General features: G+C 44.0%; 2 protein-coding genes across 7 annotated transcripts in view; both read left to right on the top strand.

Annotated features, from left to right (window-relative positions):
• Positions 1 to 1,156, top strand: part of reln (reelin) — a 191,536-nt gene extending 190,380 nt beyond the window's left edge. For all 6 annotated transcript variants that reach the window (XR_013817130.1, XR_013817131.1, XM_079824663.1 and 3 more), the window contains one exon: positions 66 to 1,156. Coding sequence is in view for 4 of the 6 variants with exons in the window: in XM_079824661.1 (XP_079680787.1) it covers positions 66 to 162 (97 nt within the window). In the remaining 2 variants the exon portion in view is untranslated. The remainder of the gene's footprint in view (positions 1 to 65) is intronic.
• Positions 1,157 to 6,439: 5,283 nt separating this feature from the next.
• The window catches only part of cttn (cortactin), a 59,999-nt gene continuing 53,154 nt past the window's right edge, over positions 6,440 to 13,284 (top strand). Inside the window, exons 1-2 of the mRNA XM_079824674.1 lie at positions 6,440 to 6,582; positions 12,817 to 12,900. Of these exons, the coding sequence (XP_079680800.1) occupies positions 12,817 to 12,900 (84 nt within the window). The 5' untranslated portion in view covers positions 6,440 to 6,582. The remainder of the gene's footprint in view (positions 6,583 to 12,816; positions 12,901 to 13,284) is intronic.

The following is a 13,284-nucleotide window of genomic DNA, read 5'->3' on the forward strand; positions in this document are numbered from 1 at the left end:
GATACGACTTAGAAGATTTCGCTCGCAGTAGCCGCTGCTAACCCCATCTGCTCTCCTCTTCACAGCACCCGCAAACAAAACTACATGATGAACTACTCCAGACAGACTGGGCTACACCACTACTACAACAGGAAGAGGCGAGCGCTGCGGCAACGAACCTAACCGCACGCACGCTATTCTGTTGGCTCCAATCCGCTTTCCCTGATGAGAAAACACCATGTCAGGTCACTTCTGTCAGCATATGGCCATTCTCTCTCATCTGAACGATACATCGGACCATCTCGTCCCATTTCTAGCCAATCAATGCCTTCCCAGAGCAGTGTGATGGGAAAGACAAGCACCTAAACGTGGCGATTTTTGTATACTATCTATGAACTATTGGGTTTCCTGATTCTGTTTGTTATTATGCTCTTGTTTGAGTTCTCCTGATGTGAACCTGCTCTCACCTCACTTTCTGCCACACTGTGAAGTTATTCTGATGGTTATGATGATCTTTACTAGTGCCGATAACGTACGAGCACCGAGGAAAACTGAAGAAGACTCTTTCTGTTGGATGAAGATAATGTGTTTTGCTGTTGTGTGTCTGTGGGTTTGTTTTGTGATGCGTTGATTGTGGTGTTCCAATCATTTGTTAGTTTTATACTAACTCGTATCTTTTGGGCTTTGATCGATCTTCCTTCATTGGGAGAAGTCGGCCTTGGAGAGGAAAAAAAAAGAAAAAGAAAATCAAGCAGAGAATGAAAAGAAAGATAACATTTAAAAAGAGAGACTAACATGTTTTGTTGTTGTTGATAAATCACTTTTTTATATATCTTGGTTCCTTAAAAATATTTATGGTAAATGGTTCTCCACTTAACCTATTTAAGATACACTGTGTGTGAAATGTTTGTTTGATTTGGATTATTTTTAGGTTTAAGTTATTAGGTCAGGTTCCCATTCAGTGTCATCCAGTCGTGCTGTTAGACATTTCCTCATTCCCTTCTTTCTTTGATTACCTGTCAGTGTTGTTTATGATGTTACCTTCCCCTTCTTGGTGTAGCTCTCCAATATAGCAAGTTCTTGTGTTTATATATATATATATATATATTGTGTATATATATATATGCAGGGATCCATCAGCCTTATAAAAGGGAATAAAGAACTGTCAAAACCTCCAGCAGAAGAGTGTTTATTGACTAAGGAGTTCATGGCAGCCTGTTGCAAACACAAGCTCCAGTGTGTTAAATAAAGAAGCGGATCCCATGACAGGTTTAGAGAACAATGCAATGTCACAAGAGTAAGGCTCTGAGGTTACATATAATTAGGGTTTTGATTTGTAAAGGATTTCCTGTTTCTTTACCTTGCATCATTTGCTCGTTTCTGTATCTTCGCTCGTCCGTCTCACAGGACTGAAGTTATAAACTAGGCAAGAAACCCTCTTGAGATGAAACAACCTCCTCTAGTGCGATTCAAGTAACTCAACCTTAATGATATTTTATATTACAATTATTTGTGTCCAGTTTGAGACCAGCACAAAGAATGCACGTTAAGTAATGCCAGCAATGCTGGAAAGAACCCACTGCAACTATGAGACATTATTAGACAATACGATGATTTAGGCAAAATGGCTTAAAATGATTCACTTAGGGAGAGCAGGCACAACCAACCCAACCAAACCCTGACCCTAACCCAACCCAACCCAACCTAACCCAACCCAACCCTAACCCTAACCCTAACCCAACCAAACCCTAACCCTAACCCAACCCAACCCAACCTAACCCAACCCAACCCTAACCCTAACCCTAACCCAACCCTAACGCTAACCCTAACCCAACCCAACCCTAACCCAACCCTAACCCAACCCAACCCTAACCCAACCCAACCCTAACCCAAACCCAACCCAACCCTAACCCAACCCAACCCTAACCCAACCCTAACGCTAACCCTAACCCAACCCAACCCAACCCTAACCCAACCCAACCCAACCCTAACCCAACCCAACCCAACCCAACCCAACCCAACCCTAACCCAACCCTAACCCAACCCTAACCCAACCCTAACCTTAACGCTAACGCTAACGCTTTTTGACTTTCTCAGTTTGTGTAAATCCACTTGGGGTTCAGAGTATTTATTTTTTCCCACATTATTGCACATATGTCTAGTACAGTTATGTGGTTTTGTTTCATTAATACAGTGTTTACTTTTTTCTTGATTTACCCTGAAAGAATGGAAGTGAAATGTGACAACATGCCCCATAGGTGGAGTACATTATAACATGACCAAATAACAGCTTAAAATGTTACATGATATAATCAAAAAAAATATACAAGACAAACTAAAATATTTTGTCAATAAAATACAATTATTAACTTTTTTAAATAAAATAATGGCATTTTTTAATCATTAAAAATATACAAATTTTTGAGTTTGACTACAAACACATCGCTAAACACAGCTAAACAGCATAATTCAAAACATAATAATAATTAATAATTTCTGAACATTGACTCTCAGTCATTATGCACCCTTTTCTCATGGTTTCTCTAAATAATTCATAAAAGTATAGAATATAATGTCACGCAGTGTTACAACACACACGATCTGCACAACTGAGATTTACCCCGCGAGCCGTGTCTTCTGCTGTTAGATCAGCATTAAAGAACATCTCAACTGTTAAATAACAGATATAAGATTACAATAATATCGGATTTGTCTTATTTTAAATAAACACAAAAAACTAAACTTAAGTAAGAAATGTACTTTTGCTATGATTAAATACATGTCCAGTAATATCTTCCAGAGATTTTTAATTTTGGCGCAATTTTTCCTCTAAATAATGTTGATATGGCAACTAGTAAATACAGTAAGTTTCGTCATTCTGGCGTGTGTGGAAAGGGTTAAAACATGCGTGTTATAACTAACCCCGCGTTAGGTTGTGCCCCGAGCTCCCCTAATGTTATTTAATGCTTTATCACTTTCGACCAATAGGTGGCGCTGTGACCAAACTGATGTGGTGTGGTCAGAGTGAGCACAATGACATGTGCAAAGTTTGGAGTCAACATGCCAAAGCATCGCAAAGATGCTGTTTTTCAGTCAAATTCGTTTACGCGTTATTCAAAAATTTGTTTGACAAATCAACAAGAATTCCACAACGTTTTGTCGGCATGGTCTGAAGATGATCTGGTTGAAATTTTGCAATCGAATTCGCCAAGGAATCAGAGGAAAATATAATTTTGTTTCTGGCCCCTATGGTTATTAACATAAATGTGAGTGCAACTTTGGCCAGTTGGTGGCGCTAGAGCGATTGAGTTACAGACTCCAGATTGTCTCTGGGGACAGCTCAGACCGTCCTCTATCTGTGTGCCAAATCTCATAACTTTCCCGCAAGCGGTTCTATGGGCTGCTATAGACGGAAGAAGAACACTAACGATTACAATACAATTTGCTAATTAGCAAAAATGGTAACACTTTGTTAGCTAGCAATATGCTAAACATGCTAATGGGGCTCTGGGCACTTTTACTCACATGCCCAGAGCCGCTGCGGTCACAGAAAGCGTATGGTTTGTCCTCCTTGTCCTACCTAAGTGAGTCAAAGCCATAAAGGCTAGGTATTATAGTTTAATACAAATATAAACTACAATAATTGTTCAATTAAATGGAGAGTTCACCCAAACATCATTTACTCTCCCTCATGTTGTTCCAAACCTGATGAGTTTCTTTCTTCTGTTGAACACAAAAGAAGATTTTGAAGAATGTTGTATCAAACCGTTGATGGATAACTTCCACAGTAGGGGAAGAATATCATAGAAGTTTATAGACTGCCGCAGGTGTGACCTCACTCTGTACAATGTTTATTAATTTTGAAGCCTAAACACAGAAGCTAGTTAGCATTAGCACGTCCGGTTCCTCATCCAGAAGTCAGAGGGTTTTGGTTAAATGGCTGAAATAAGGCCTGTGATGATCACAAGCTCAAGAAACTTTCACGCATTATTCTACGACATAAAATACATCAGAATTACCCCACTCATGACCTTCTGAAGCTGTTGCGTGTCTTTAAAAAGGCGGATGCTAAGCAGCTAATGGACTACAGAGGCAGTCGAGGAGATTACAGGTCATCCGCCGAACAGGCGACCTCCGTCCGCTTTACCTTATGCTCATAATTGTGCTCTTATGAACTAACTCAAACACTCTGGGATAATGTTTTGAGAACTGGAAGAGTTATTAAAGTCGAGCGACGGTAGTGTAGTCTGTTTATAGCCTAGCTTTAGCCTTTTACTACTAGCGACTGCATTTATGCTTCAAAATCGTTGTGTTCAAATTATCTTGATGGACAAAACGTGCAAGTATTATGAAGGATCACGGAAGTTGTTTTTAACGATAATCCATGATAAGCCTATGGGGAAATCCTATTGGGTTTTTCTCACTGCTGATTGGCCTACACAGTGAGTGACATCACACCTGCAGCGCTCTATTTCTATTTCTATTCTTCAAAATATCTTCTTTTTAGTTCAACGGAAGCGAGAGACTCATCAAGTTTGGAACAACATGAGGGAGAGTAAATGATGACAGAATTTTCAATTTTGCGTGAACTATCACTTTAACGCAATAAAGTGTCGGACGACAACTCCGTTTACGCTGAAGTATATTATTTAAAGCTAGTCCATATTATTTATGTACTAAATACTCTTTTTAAAGTATGCTAAAGCAGGGTCGTAACAACCACTGAGGGGAAGCCCCCTTGATATTGCTCTCCATTGCGCACTGTAGGATGGCAGACATTTTAAAAAGTTAGATTTTTATCTTTCTGGTCTGCGCGCTCGTCAATGTCAAAATGGCCAATCAGATCAAAGAAGGCGGGGCTTAATGTTCACTGAAGATGAGTGTGAATTCAAACGCGATGCTTTTAGTTTTTACAGTGAAAGAGTGTGTGCGTGCTAAACATTTAATATTAATATTTGCCAACTGTTTTACGATGGATATGTTTAACGACCCACAGTCGTTAAACGTTAACGCAAAGTCAACTTTTTTTTCAATGTAATTTCGCGATTTTAAATTGAAAATGCAATCATAAAAATTATGCAATTTATGACCGAATGCGACGAAACACGAATTGTTTTAATTTTTGACATATTAAGACATTAAACAAGAGTGTGATTGTGTGCATATTTTTAAAAATATTATTTGCAAAGAATTAATATTAATTAAAGCTACCAGAATTAAATTGATTACTTCACAACTATGTAGTCTCTAAGTAGACCTAGAACAAGTTCCCATTCTTATTTCTTCTTTATTCTCTGGAATCCCGTTTTAATAGCTAATTTAAGGGATCCAGGGGTCCCCAGAAAATTTCAGAGAATAAAACAACAAAGCTAAAATGAATAAAGTCTACTGAACATTCTAATGGTTTCTCTCCTTTCTTGCCGTATAGCCTACATACTTTCCAGAATTGTATTTGTTTGCTTTGTATCTTTCTAGTGAGTTTTTCTCACTATAGTTTTGCTCACTGGGGTTGAGCTGCTTACATACATTTATTGTGAAACTTGCTTGTACAAATCATTTTTAATTGAAAATGTTCAGGTTTATACATCCAACATTAAGTATAGCCAATTTAAGTTGGGAAACAATATTATATTTATAATGTTCCACTTACTATTTATATAGTTTAAATGTTTTTTCATGCATAAAAATTAGGGATGTCAAAAGATTAATCGCGATTAATCGCATCCAAAATAAAAGTTTGTGTTTACATAATATATGTGTGTGTACTCTGTTAATTATTATTTATATATAAATACACACACATTCATGTATATATTTAAGAAATATTTGCATGTATATACTGTATTTATATAATCTATAATATATATAAATATAAATGTTTTATATATAAAAATAATATTTTTTTTCTTAAATACATGCTTGTGAGTGTATTTATATATAAATAATAATTAACAGAGTACACACACATATATTATGTAAACACTAACTTTTATTTTGGATGCGATTAATCGCGATTAATCTTTTGACAGCCCTAATAAAAATAGATGGATTTTCCCCCTCATAAAGGTTCATCATATTTGGGGGTCCTTGGTATCATAACGTTTGAAAACCCCTGAATTTAATTATTCACTTTATTGTGGGGAAAAAACCGGACAGTGTTGATGATATTACATGATCTCTGTCACACACACACGACTCGAAAACATTAGTTCGGAATCGTCGGATTCCAGCACCGGGACCGGAGTCGGTTCAGCTCGGCCGTACTATTCTCCGACGCGGGGATGTTCGGTGAGGATCGCCGCTGGCGGGAGACTCGCTTTTCTCAGGCAGGTGATGTCCACCTGAGCCAGATCTCGAGTCAGATAATGATTTTCTGAAGTGATATGAAATAATAACTATAGTAATAACCGATGGGGCAGGAATCCCACAGAGCCACATCCGGAGTTCCCCCGCTCCCGGCGCCGGTGGTGCGGTCGGGCTGGAGCAGGAAGCGGGAAGTGGAAGACGGTGGCCAGGAAAGCCTTTCTCTTCATAACTATCATCACCTTCTCCACTCGCCTTATTAATTATTATCTGCATTAAGGAGGCCATCTCAGAGTAAAGGTATGATCCGTCGTGTGTTATATCTCTCCTGAGGCGAGGAGGCGCGCCGCGGGCACGAGCGCTGGTTCTCAGCAGTTCACCTTTATTCCGCTCGTTTGATTTCTCTAGTTCAGATTTAATGTGTGTATATTAAAACCTGCTCGTGTGTGTGTGTGTGTGTGTGTGTGTGTGTGTGTGTGTGTGTGTGTGTCGCGTGGCAAGACAAGACGTGTCAGTGTTGCTTAGAAACATCCGTTCAGTAGTAATGATAGTTGTAGGGATGATGACTAACTAGTTCCAACGCCAACCGACCTATTTTACACCACCTAGTAGCCTAGAAATTTACACCACCTAGTAGCCTAGATATTTACACCACCTAGTAGCCTAGATAGGCGTCATCCTGTGCGCGTTCACAGACACCCTTAATAGTGAACATGTTAGTGTGAGTCTGGGACGCGTTTCTGATGTATTTCAGTCTATCTCACCAGATGGACACCAAACTCTGGTGCTTAGACAACATATCATCTCTGCTTGCTTGGTGTGTGAGTGTGTGTGTGAGTGTGAGTGTGTGTGTGAGTGTGTGTGTGTGTGTGTGTGTGTGTGTGTGTGTGTGTGTGTGTGTGTGTGGAGTATGATGGTGTGTGTGTGTGTGTGTGTGTGTGTGGAGTATGATGGTGTGTGTGTGTGTGTGTGTGTGTGGAGTATGATGGTGTGTGTGTGTGTGTGTGTGGAATATGATGGTGTGTGTGTGTGTGTGGAATATGATGGTGTGTGTGTGTGTGTGTGTGTGTGTGTGGAATATGATGGTGTGTGTGTGTGTGTGTGTGTGTGGAGTATGATTGTGTGTGTGTGTGTGTGTGTGTGTGTGGAATATGATGGTGTGTGTGTGTGTGTGTGGAGTATGATGGTGTGTGTGTGTGTGTGTGTGTGTGTGTGGAGTATGATGGTGTGTGTGTGTGTGTGTGTGTGTGGAGTATGATGGTGTGTGTGTGTGTGTGTGTGTGTGTGTGTGTGGAGTATGATGGTGTGTGTGTGTGTGTGTGGAGTATGATGGTGTGTGTGTGTGTGTGTGTGTGTGTGTGTGTGTGTGTGTGTGTGTGTGTGTGTGTGTGTGTGTGTGTGTGTGTGTGTGTGTGTGTGTGTGTGTGTGTGTGTGTGTGTGTGGAGTATGATGGTGTGTGTGTGTGTGTGTGTGTGTGTGTGTGGAGTATGATGGTGTGTGTGTGTGTGTGTGTGTGTGTGTGTGTGTGGAGTATGATGGTGTGTGTGTGTGTGTGTGTGTGTGTGTGTGTGTGTGTGTGTGTGTGGAGTATGGTGTGTGTGGAGTATGATGGTGTGTGTGTGTGGAGTATGATGGTGTGTGTGTGTGGAATATGATGGTGTGTGTGTGTGGAGTATGATGGTGTGTGTGTGTGTGTGTGTGTGGAGTATGATGGTGTGTGTGTGTGTGTGTGTGTGTGTGTGGAGTATGATGGTGTGTGTGTGTGTGTGTGTGGAGTATGATGGTGTGTGTGTGTGTGTGTGTGGAGTATGATGGTGTGTGTGTGTGTGTGTGGAGTATGATGGTGTGTGTGTGTGTGTGTGTGTGTGTGTGTGTGTGGAGTATGATGGTGTGTGTGTGTGTGTGTGTGTGGAGTATGATGGTGTGTGTGTGTGTGTGTGTGTGTGTGTGTGTGTGTGTGTGTGTGTGTGTGTGTGTGTGTGGAGTATGATGGTGTGTTTGTGTGTGTGTGTGTGGAGTATGATGGTGTGTGTGTGTGTGTGTGTGTGTGTGTGTGTGTGTGTGTGTGGAGTATGATGGTGTGTTTGTGTGTGTGTGTGGAGTATGATGGTGTGTGTGTGTGTGTGTGTGTGTGTGTGTGGAGTATGATGGTGTGTGTGTGTGTGGAGTATGATGGTGTGTGTGTGTGTGTGTGTGTGTGTGTGGAGTATGATGGTGTGTGTGTGTGTGTGTGTGTGTGTGGAGTATGATGGTGTGTGTGTGTGTGTGTGTGTGTGTGTGTGTGGAGTATGATGGTGTGTGTGTGTGTGTGTGGAGTATGATGGTGTGTGTGTGTGTGTGTGTGGAGTATGATGGTGTGTGTGTGTGTGTGTGTGTGGAGTATGATGGTGTGTGTGTGTGTGTGTGTGGAGTATGATGGTGTGTGTGTGTGTGGAGTATGATGGTGTGTTTGTGTGTGTGTGTGTGGAGTATGATGGTGTGTGTGTGTGTGTGTGTGTGTGTGTGTGGAGTATGATGGTGTGTGTGTGTGTGTGTGTGTGGAGTATGATGGTGTGTGTGTGTGTGTGTGTGTGTGTGTGTGTGTGTGGAGTATGATGGTGTGTGTGTGTGTGTGGAGTATGATGGTGTGTTTGTGTGTGTGTGTGTGGAGTATGATTGTGTGTGTGTGTGTGTGTGTGTGTGTGTGGAGTATGATGGTGTGTGTGTGTGTGTGTGTGTGTGGAGTATGATGGTGTGTGTGTGTGTGTGTGTGTGTGTGTGTGTGGAGTATGATGGTGTGTGTGTGTGTGTGTGTGTGTGGAGTATGATGGTGTGTGTGTGTGTGTGTGTGTGGAGTATGATGGTGTGTGTGTGTGTGTGTGTGTGTGGAGTATGATGGTGTGTGTGTGTGGAGTATGATGGTGTGTGTGGGTGTGTGTGTGTGGAGTATGATGGTGTGTGTGTGTGTGTGTGTGTGTGTGTGTGGAGTGTGACGGTGTGTTTGTCTGGTGTTCGTCTGGAGTGTGACGGTGTGTTTGTCTGGTGTTCGTCTGGAGTGTGAGGGTGTGTTTGTCTGGAGTGTGACGGTGTGTTTGTCTGGAGTGTGACGGTGTGTTTGTCTGGAGTGTGACGGTGTGTTTGTCTGGAGTGTGACGGTGTGTTCGTCTGGAGTGTGACGTGTGTTTGTCTGGTGTTCGTCTGGAGTGTGACGGTGTGTTTGTCTGGAGTGTGACGGTGTGTTTGTCTGGAGTGTGACGGTGTGTTTGTCTGGAGTGTGACGGTGTGTTCGTCTGGAGTGTGACGTGTGTTTGTCTGGTGTTCGTCTGGAGTGTGACGGTGTGTTTGTCTGGAGTTTGTCTGGAGTGTGACGGTGTGTTTGTCTGGAGTGTGACGGTGTGTTTGTCTGGAGTGTGACGGTGTGTTTGTCTGGAGTGTGACGGTGTGTTTGTCTGGAGTGTGACGGTGTGTTTGTCTGGAGTGTGACGGTGTGTTTGTCTGGTTTTTGTCTGGAGTGTGACGGTGTGTTTGTCTGGTGTTCATCTGGAGTGTGATGGTATGTTTGTCTGGAGTGCGACGGTGTGTTTGTCTGGAGTGTGACGGTGTGTTTGTCTGGTGTTTGTCTGGAGTGTGAGGGTGTGTTTGTCTGGAGTGTGACGGTGCGTTTGTCTGGAGTGTGACGGTGCGTTTGTCTGGTGTTCGTCTGGAGTGTGACGGTTTGTTTGTCTGGTGTTTGTCTGGAGTGTGACGGTGTGTTTGTCTGGTGTTCGTCTGGAGTGTGACGGTGTGTTTGTCTGGTGTTCGTCTGGAGTGTGACGGTGTGTTTGTCTGGAGTTTGTCTGGAGTGTGACGGTGTGTTTGTCTGGAGTGTGACGGTGTGTTTGTCTAGAGTGTGACGGTGTGTTTGTCTGGAGTGTGACGGTGTGTTTGTCTGGAGTGTGACGGTGCGTTTGTCTGGTGTTCGTCTGGAGTGTGACGGTTTGTTTGTCTGGAGTGTGACGGTGTGTTTGTCTGGTGTTTGTCTGGAGTGTGACGGTGTGTTTGTCTGGAGTGTGACGGTGTGTTTGTCTGGAGTGTGACGGTGTGTTTGTCTGGAGTGTGACGGTGTGTTTGTCTGGTGTTTGTCTGGAGTGACGGTGTGTTTGTCTGGAGTGTGACGGTGTGTTTGTCTGGAGTGTGACGGTGTGTTTGTCTGGAGTGTGACGGTGTGTTTGTCTGGAGTGTGACGGTGTGTTTGTCTGGAGTGTGACGGTGCGTTTGTCTGGTGTTCGTCTGGAGTGTGACGGTTTGTTTGTCTGGTGTTTGTCTGGAGTGTGACGGTGTGTTTGTCTGGTGTTCGTCTGGAGTGTGACGGTGTGTTTGTCTGGTGTTCGTCTGGAGTGTGACGGTGTGTTTGTCTGGTGTTCGTCTGGAGTGTGACGGTGTGTTTGTCTGGAGTTTGTCTGGAGTGTGACGGTGTGTTTGTCTGGTGTTCGTCTGGAGTGTGACGGTGTGTTTGTCTGGTGTTCGTCTGGAGTGTGACGGTGTGTTTGTCTGGTGTTCGTCTGGAGTGTGACGGTGTGTTTGTCTGGAGTTTGTCTGGAGTGTGACGGTGTGTTTGTCTGGAGTGTGACGGTGTGTTTGTCTGGAGTGTGACGGTGTGTTTGTCTGGAGTGTGAGGGTGTGTTTGTCTGGAGTTTGTCTGGAGTGTGACGGTGTGTTTGTCTGGAGTGTGACGGTGTGTTTGTCTGGAGTGTGACGGTGTGTTTGTCTGGAGTGTGACGGTGTGTTTGTCTGGAGTGTGACGGTGTGTTCGTCTGGAGTGTGACGGTGTGTTTGTCTGGAGTGTGACGGTGTGTTTGTCTGGAGTTTGTCTGGAGTGTGACGGTGTGTTTGTCTGGTGTTTGTCTGGAGTGTGACGGTGTGTTTGTCTGGAGTGTGACGGTGTGTTTGTCTGGAGTTTGTCTGGAGTGTGACGGTGCGTTTGTCTGGTGTTCGTCTGGAGTGTGACGGTGTGTTTGTCTGGTGTTCGTCTGGAGTGTGACGGTGTGTTTGTCTGGAGTTTGTCTGGAGTGTGACGGTGTGTTTGTCTGGTGTTCGTCTGGAGTGTGACGGTGTGTTTGTCTGGAGTTTGTCTGGAGTGTGACGGTGTGTTTGTCTGGTGTTCGTCTGGAGTGTGACGGTGTGTTTGTCTGGAGTGTGACGGTGTGTTTGTCTGGTGTTCGTCTGGAGTGTGACGGTGTGTTTGTCTGGTGTTCGTCTGGAGTGTGACGGTGTGTTTGTCTGGTGTTCGTCTGGAGTGTGACGGTGTGTTTGTCTGGAGTGTGACGGTGTGTTTGTCTGGAGTTTGTCTGGAGTGTGACGGTGTGTTTGTCTGGTGTTCGTCTGGAGTGTGACGGTGTGTTTGTCTGGAGTGTGACGGTGTGTTTGTCTGGTGTTCGTCTGGAGTGTGACGGTGTGTTTGTCTGGAGTTTGTCTGGAGTGTGACGGTGTGTTTGTCTGGTGTTCGTCTGGAGTGTGACGGTGTGTTTGTCTGGAGTGTGACGGTGTGTTTGTCTGGTGTTCGTCTGGAGTGTGACGGTGTGTTTGTCTGGAGTTTGTCTGGAGTGTGACGGTGTGTTTGTCTGGTGTTTGTCTGGAGTGTGACGGTGTGTTTGTCTGGTGTTCGTCTGGAGTGTGACGGTGTGTTTGTCTGGTGTTCGTCTGGAGTGTGACGGTGTGTTTGTCTGGTGTTCGTCTGGAGTGTGACGGTGTGTTTGTCTGGTGTTCGTCTGGAGTGTGACGGTGTGTTTGTCTGGAGTGTGACGGTGTGTTTGTCTGGAGTGTGACGGTGTGTTTGTCTGGAGTGTGACGGTGTGTTCGTCTGGTGTTCGTCTGGAGTGTGACGGTGTGTTTGTCTGGAGTGTGACGGTGTGTTTGTCTGGAGTGTGACGGTGTGTTTGTCTGGAGTGTGACGGTGTGTTCGTCTGGAGTGTGAGGGTGTGTTTGTCTGGTGTTCGTCTGGAGTGTGACGGTGTGTTTGTCTGGAGTGTGACGGTGTGTTTGTCTGGAGTGTGAGGGTGTGTTTGTCTGGTGTTCGTCTGGAGTGTGAGGGTGTGTTTGTCTGGTGTTCGTCTGGAGTGTGACGGTGTGTTTGTCTGGTGTTCGTCTGGAGTGTGACGGTGTGTTTGTCTGGAGTGTGAGGGTGTGTTTGTCTGGTGTTCGTCTGGAGTGTGAGGGTGTGTTTGTCTGGTGTTCGTCTGGAGTGTGAGGGTGTGTTTGTCTGGTGTTCGTCTGGAGTGTGACGGTGTGTTTGTCTGGTGTTCGTCTGGAGTGTGACGGTGTGTTTGTCTGGTGTTCGTCTGGAGTGTGACGGTGTGTTTGTCTGGTGTTCGTCTGGAGTGTGACGGTGTGTTTGTCTGGTGTTCGTCTGGAGTGTGAGGGTGTGTTTGTCTGGTGTTCGTCTGGAGTGTGAGGGTGTGTTTGTCTGGTGTTCGTCTGGAGTGTGACGGTGTGTTTGTCTGGTGTTCGTCTGGAGTGTGAGGGTGTGTTTGTCTGGTGTTCGTCTGGAGTGTGACGGTGTGTTTGTCTGTTTTCAGATGTGGAAGTCAGCCGCTGGTCAGTCCGTCTCTGTTGCAGTGGATGAAGGAGGAGACGACTGGGAAACTGACCCGGACTTTGAGGTTACAGACACTAAACACCTTCATTCATGCCTTAATCCAGGGGTTTTCAAACTGGGCTCCGGGGCCCTCAGGGGACTGACCGGGGGAAGGTCCAGATGGATATATATTAATAAAGGAATAAAAAATTAGATTAAAGTAAAAAAATGAATGGGTTAAATGCTCCAGATGTGTTGCTGATGTGTTCCCTCAGACCCGGGATCTAAACGATTGGACAGCCCTGCATTAATTCTGTCAAAGCCTCGAGTTTTACCAGTGAAAGAACCGTTCACTGCAGGAACCATAGCTATAAATATTATATTCATAACCATAACCATAAAGATTATATTCATAACCATAACTATAAAGATTATAGTGATAACCATAAAGATTTTAATCATAAACATA

This window comes from Gobio gobio (genome assembly GCF_949357685.1).
Source record: "Gobio gobio genome assembly, chromosome: 9".
NCBI classification, from domain to species: Eukaryota; Metazoa; Chordata; class Actinopteri; order Cypriniformes; family Gobionidae; genus Gobio; species Gobio gobio.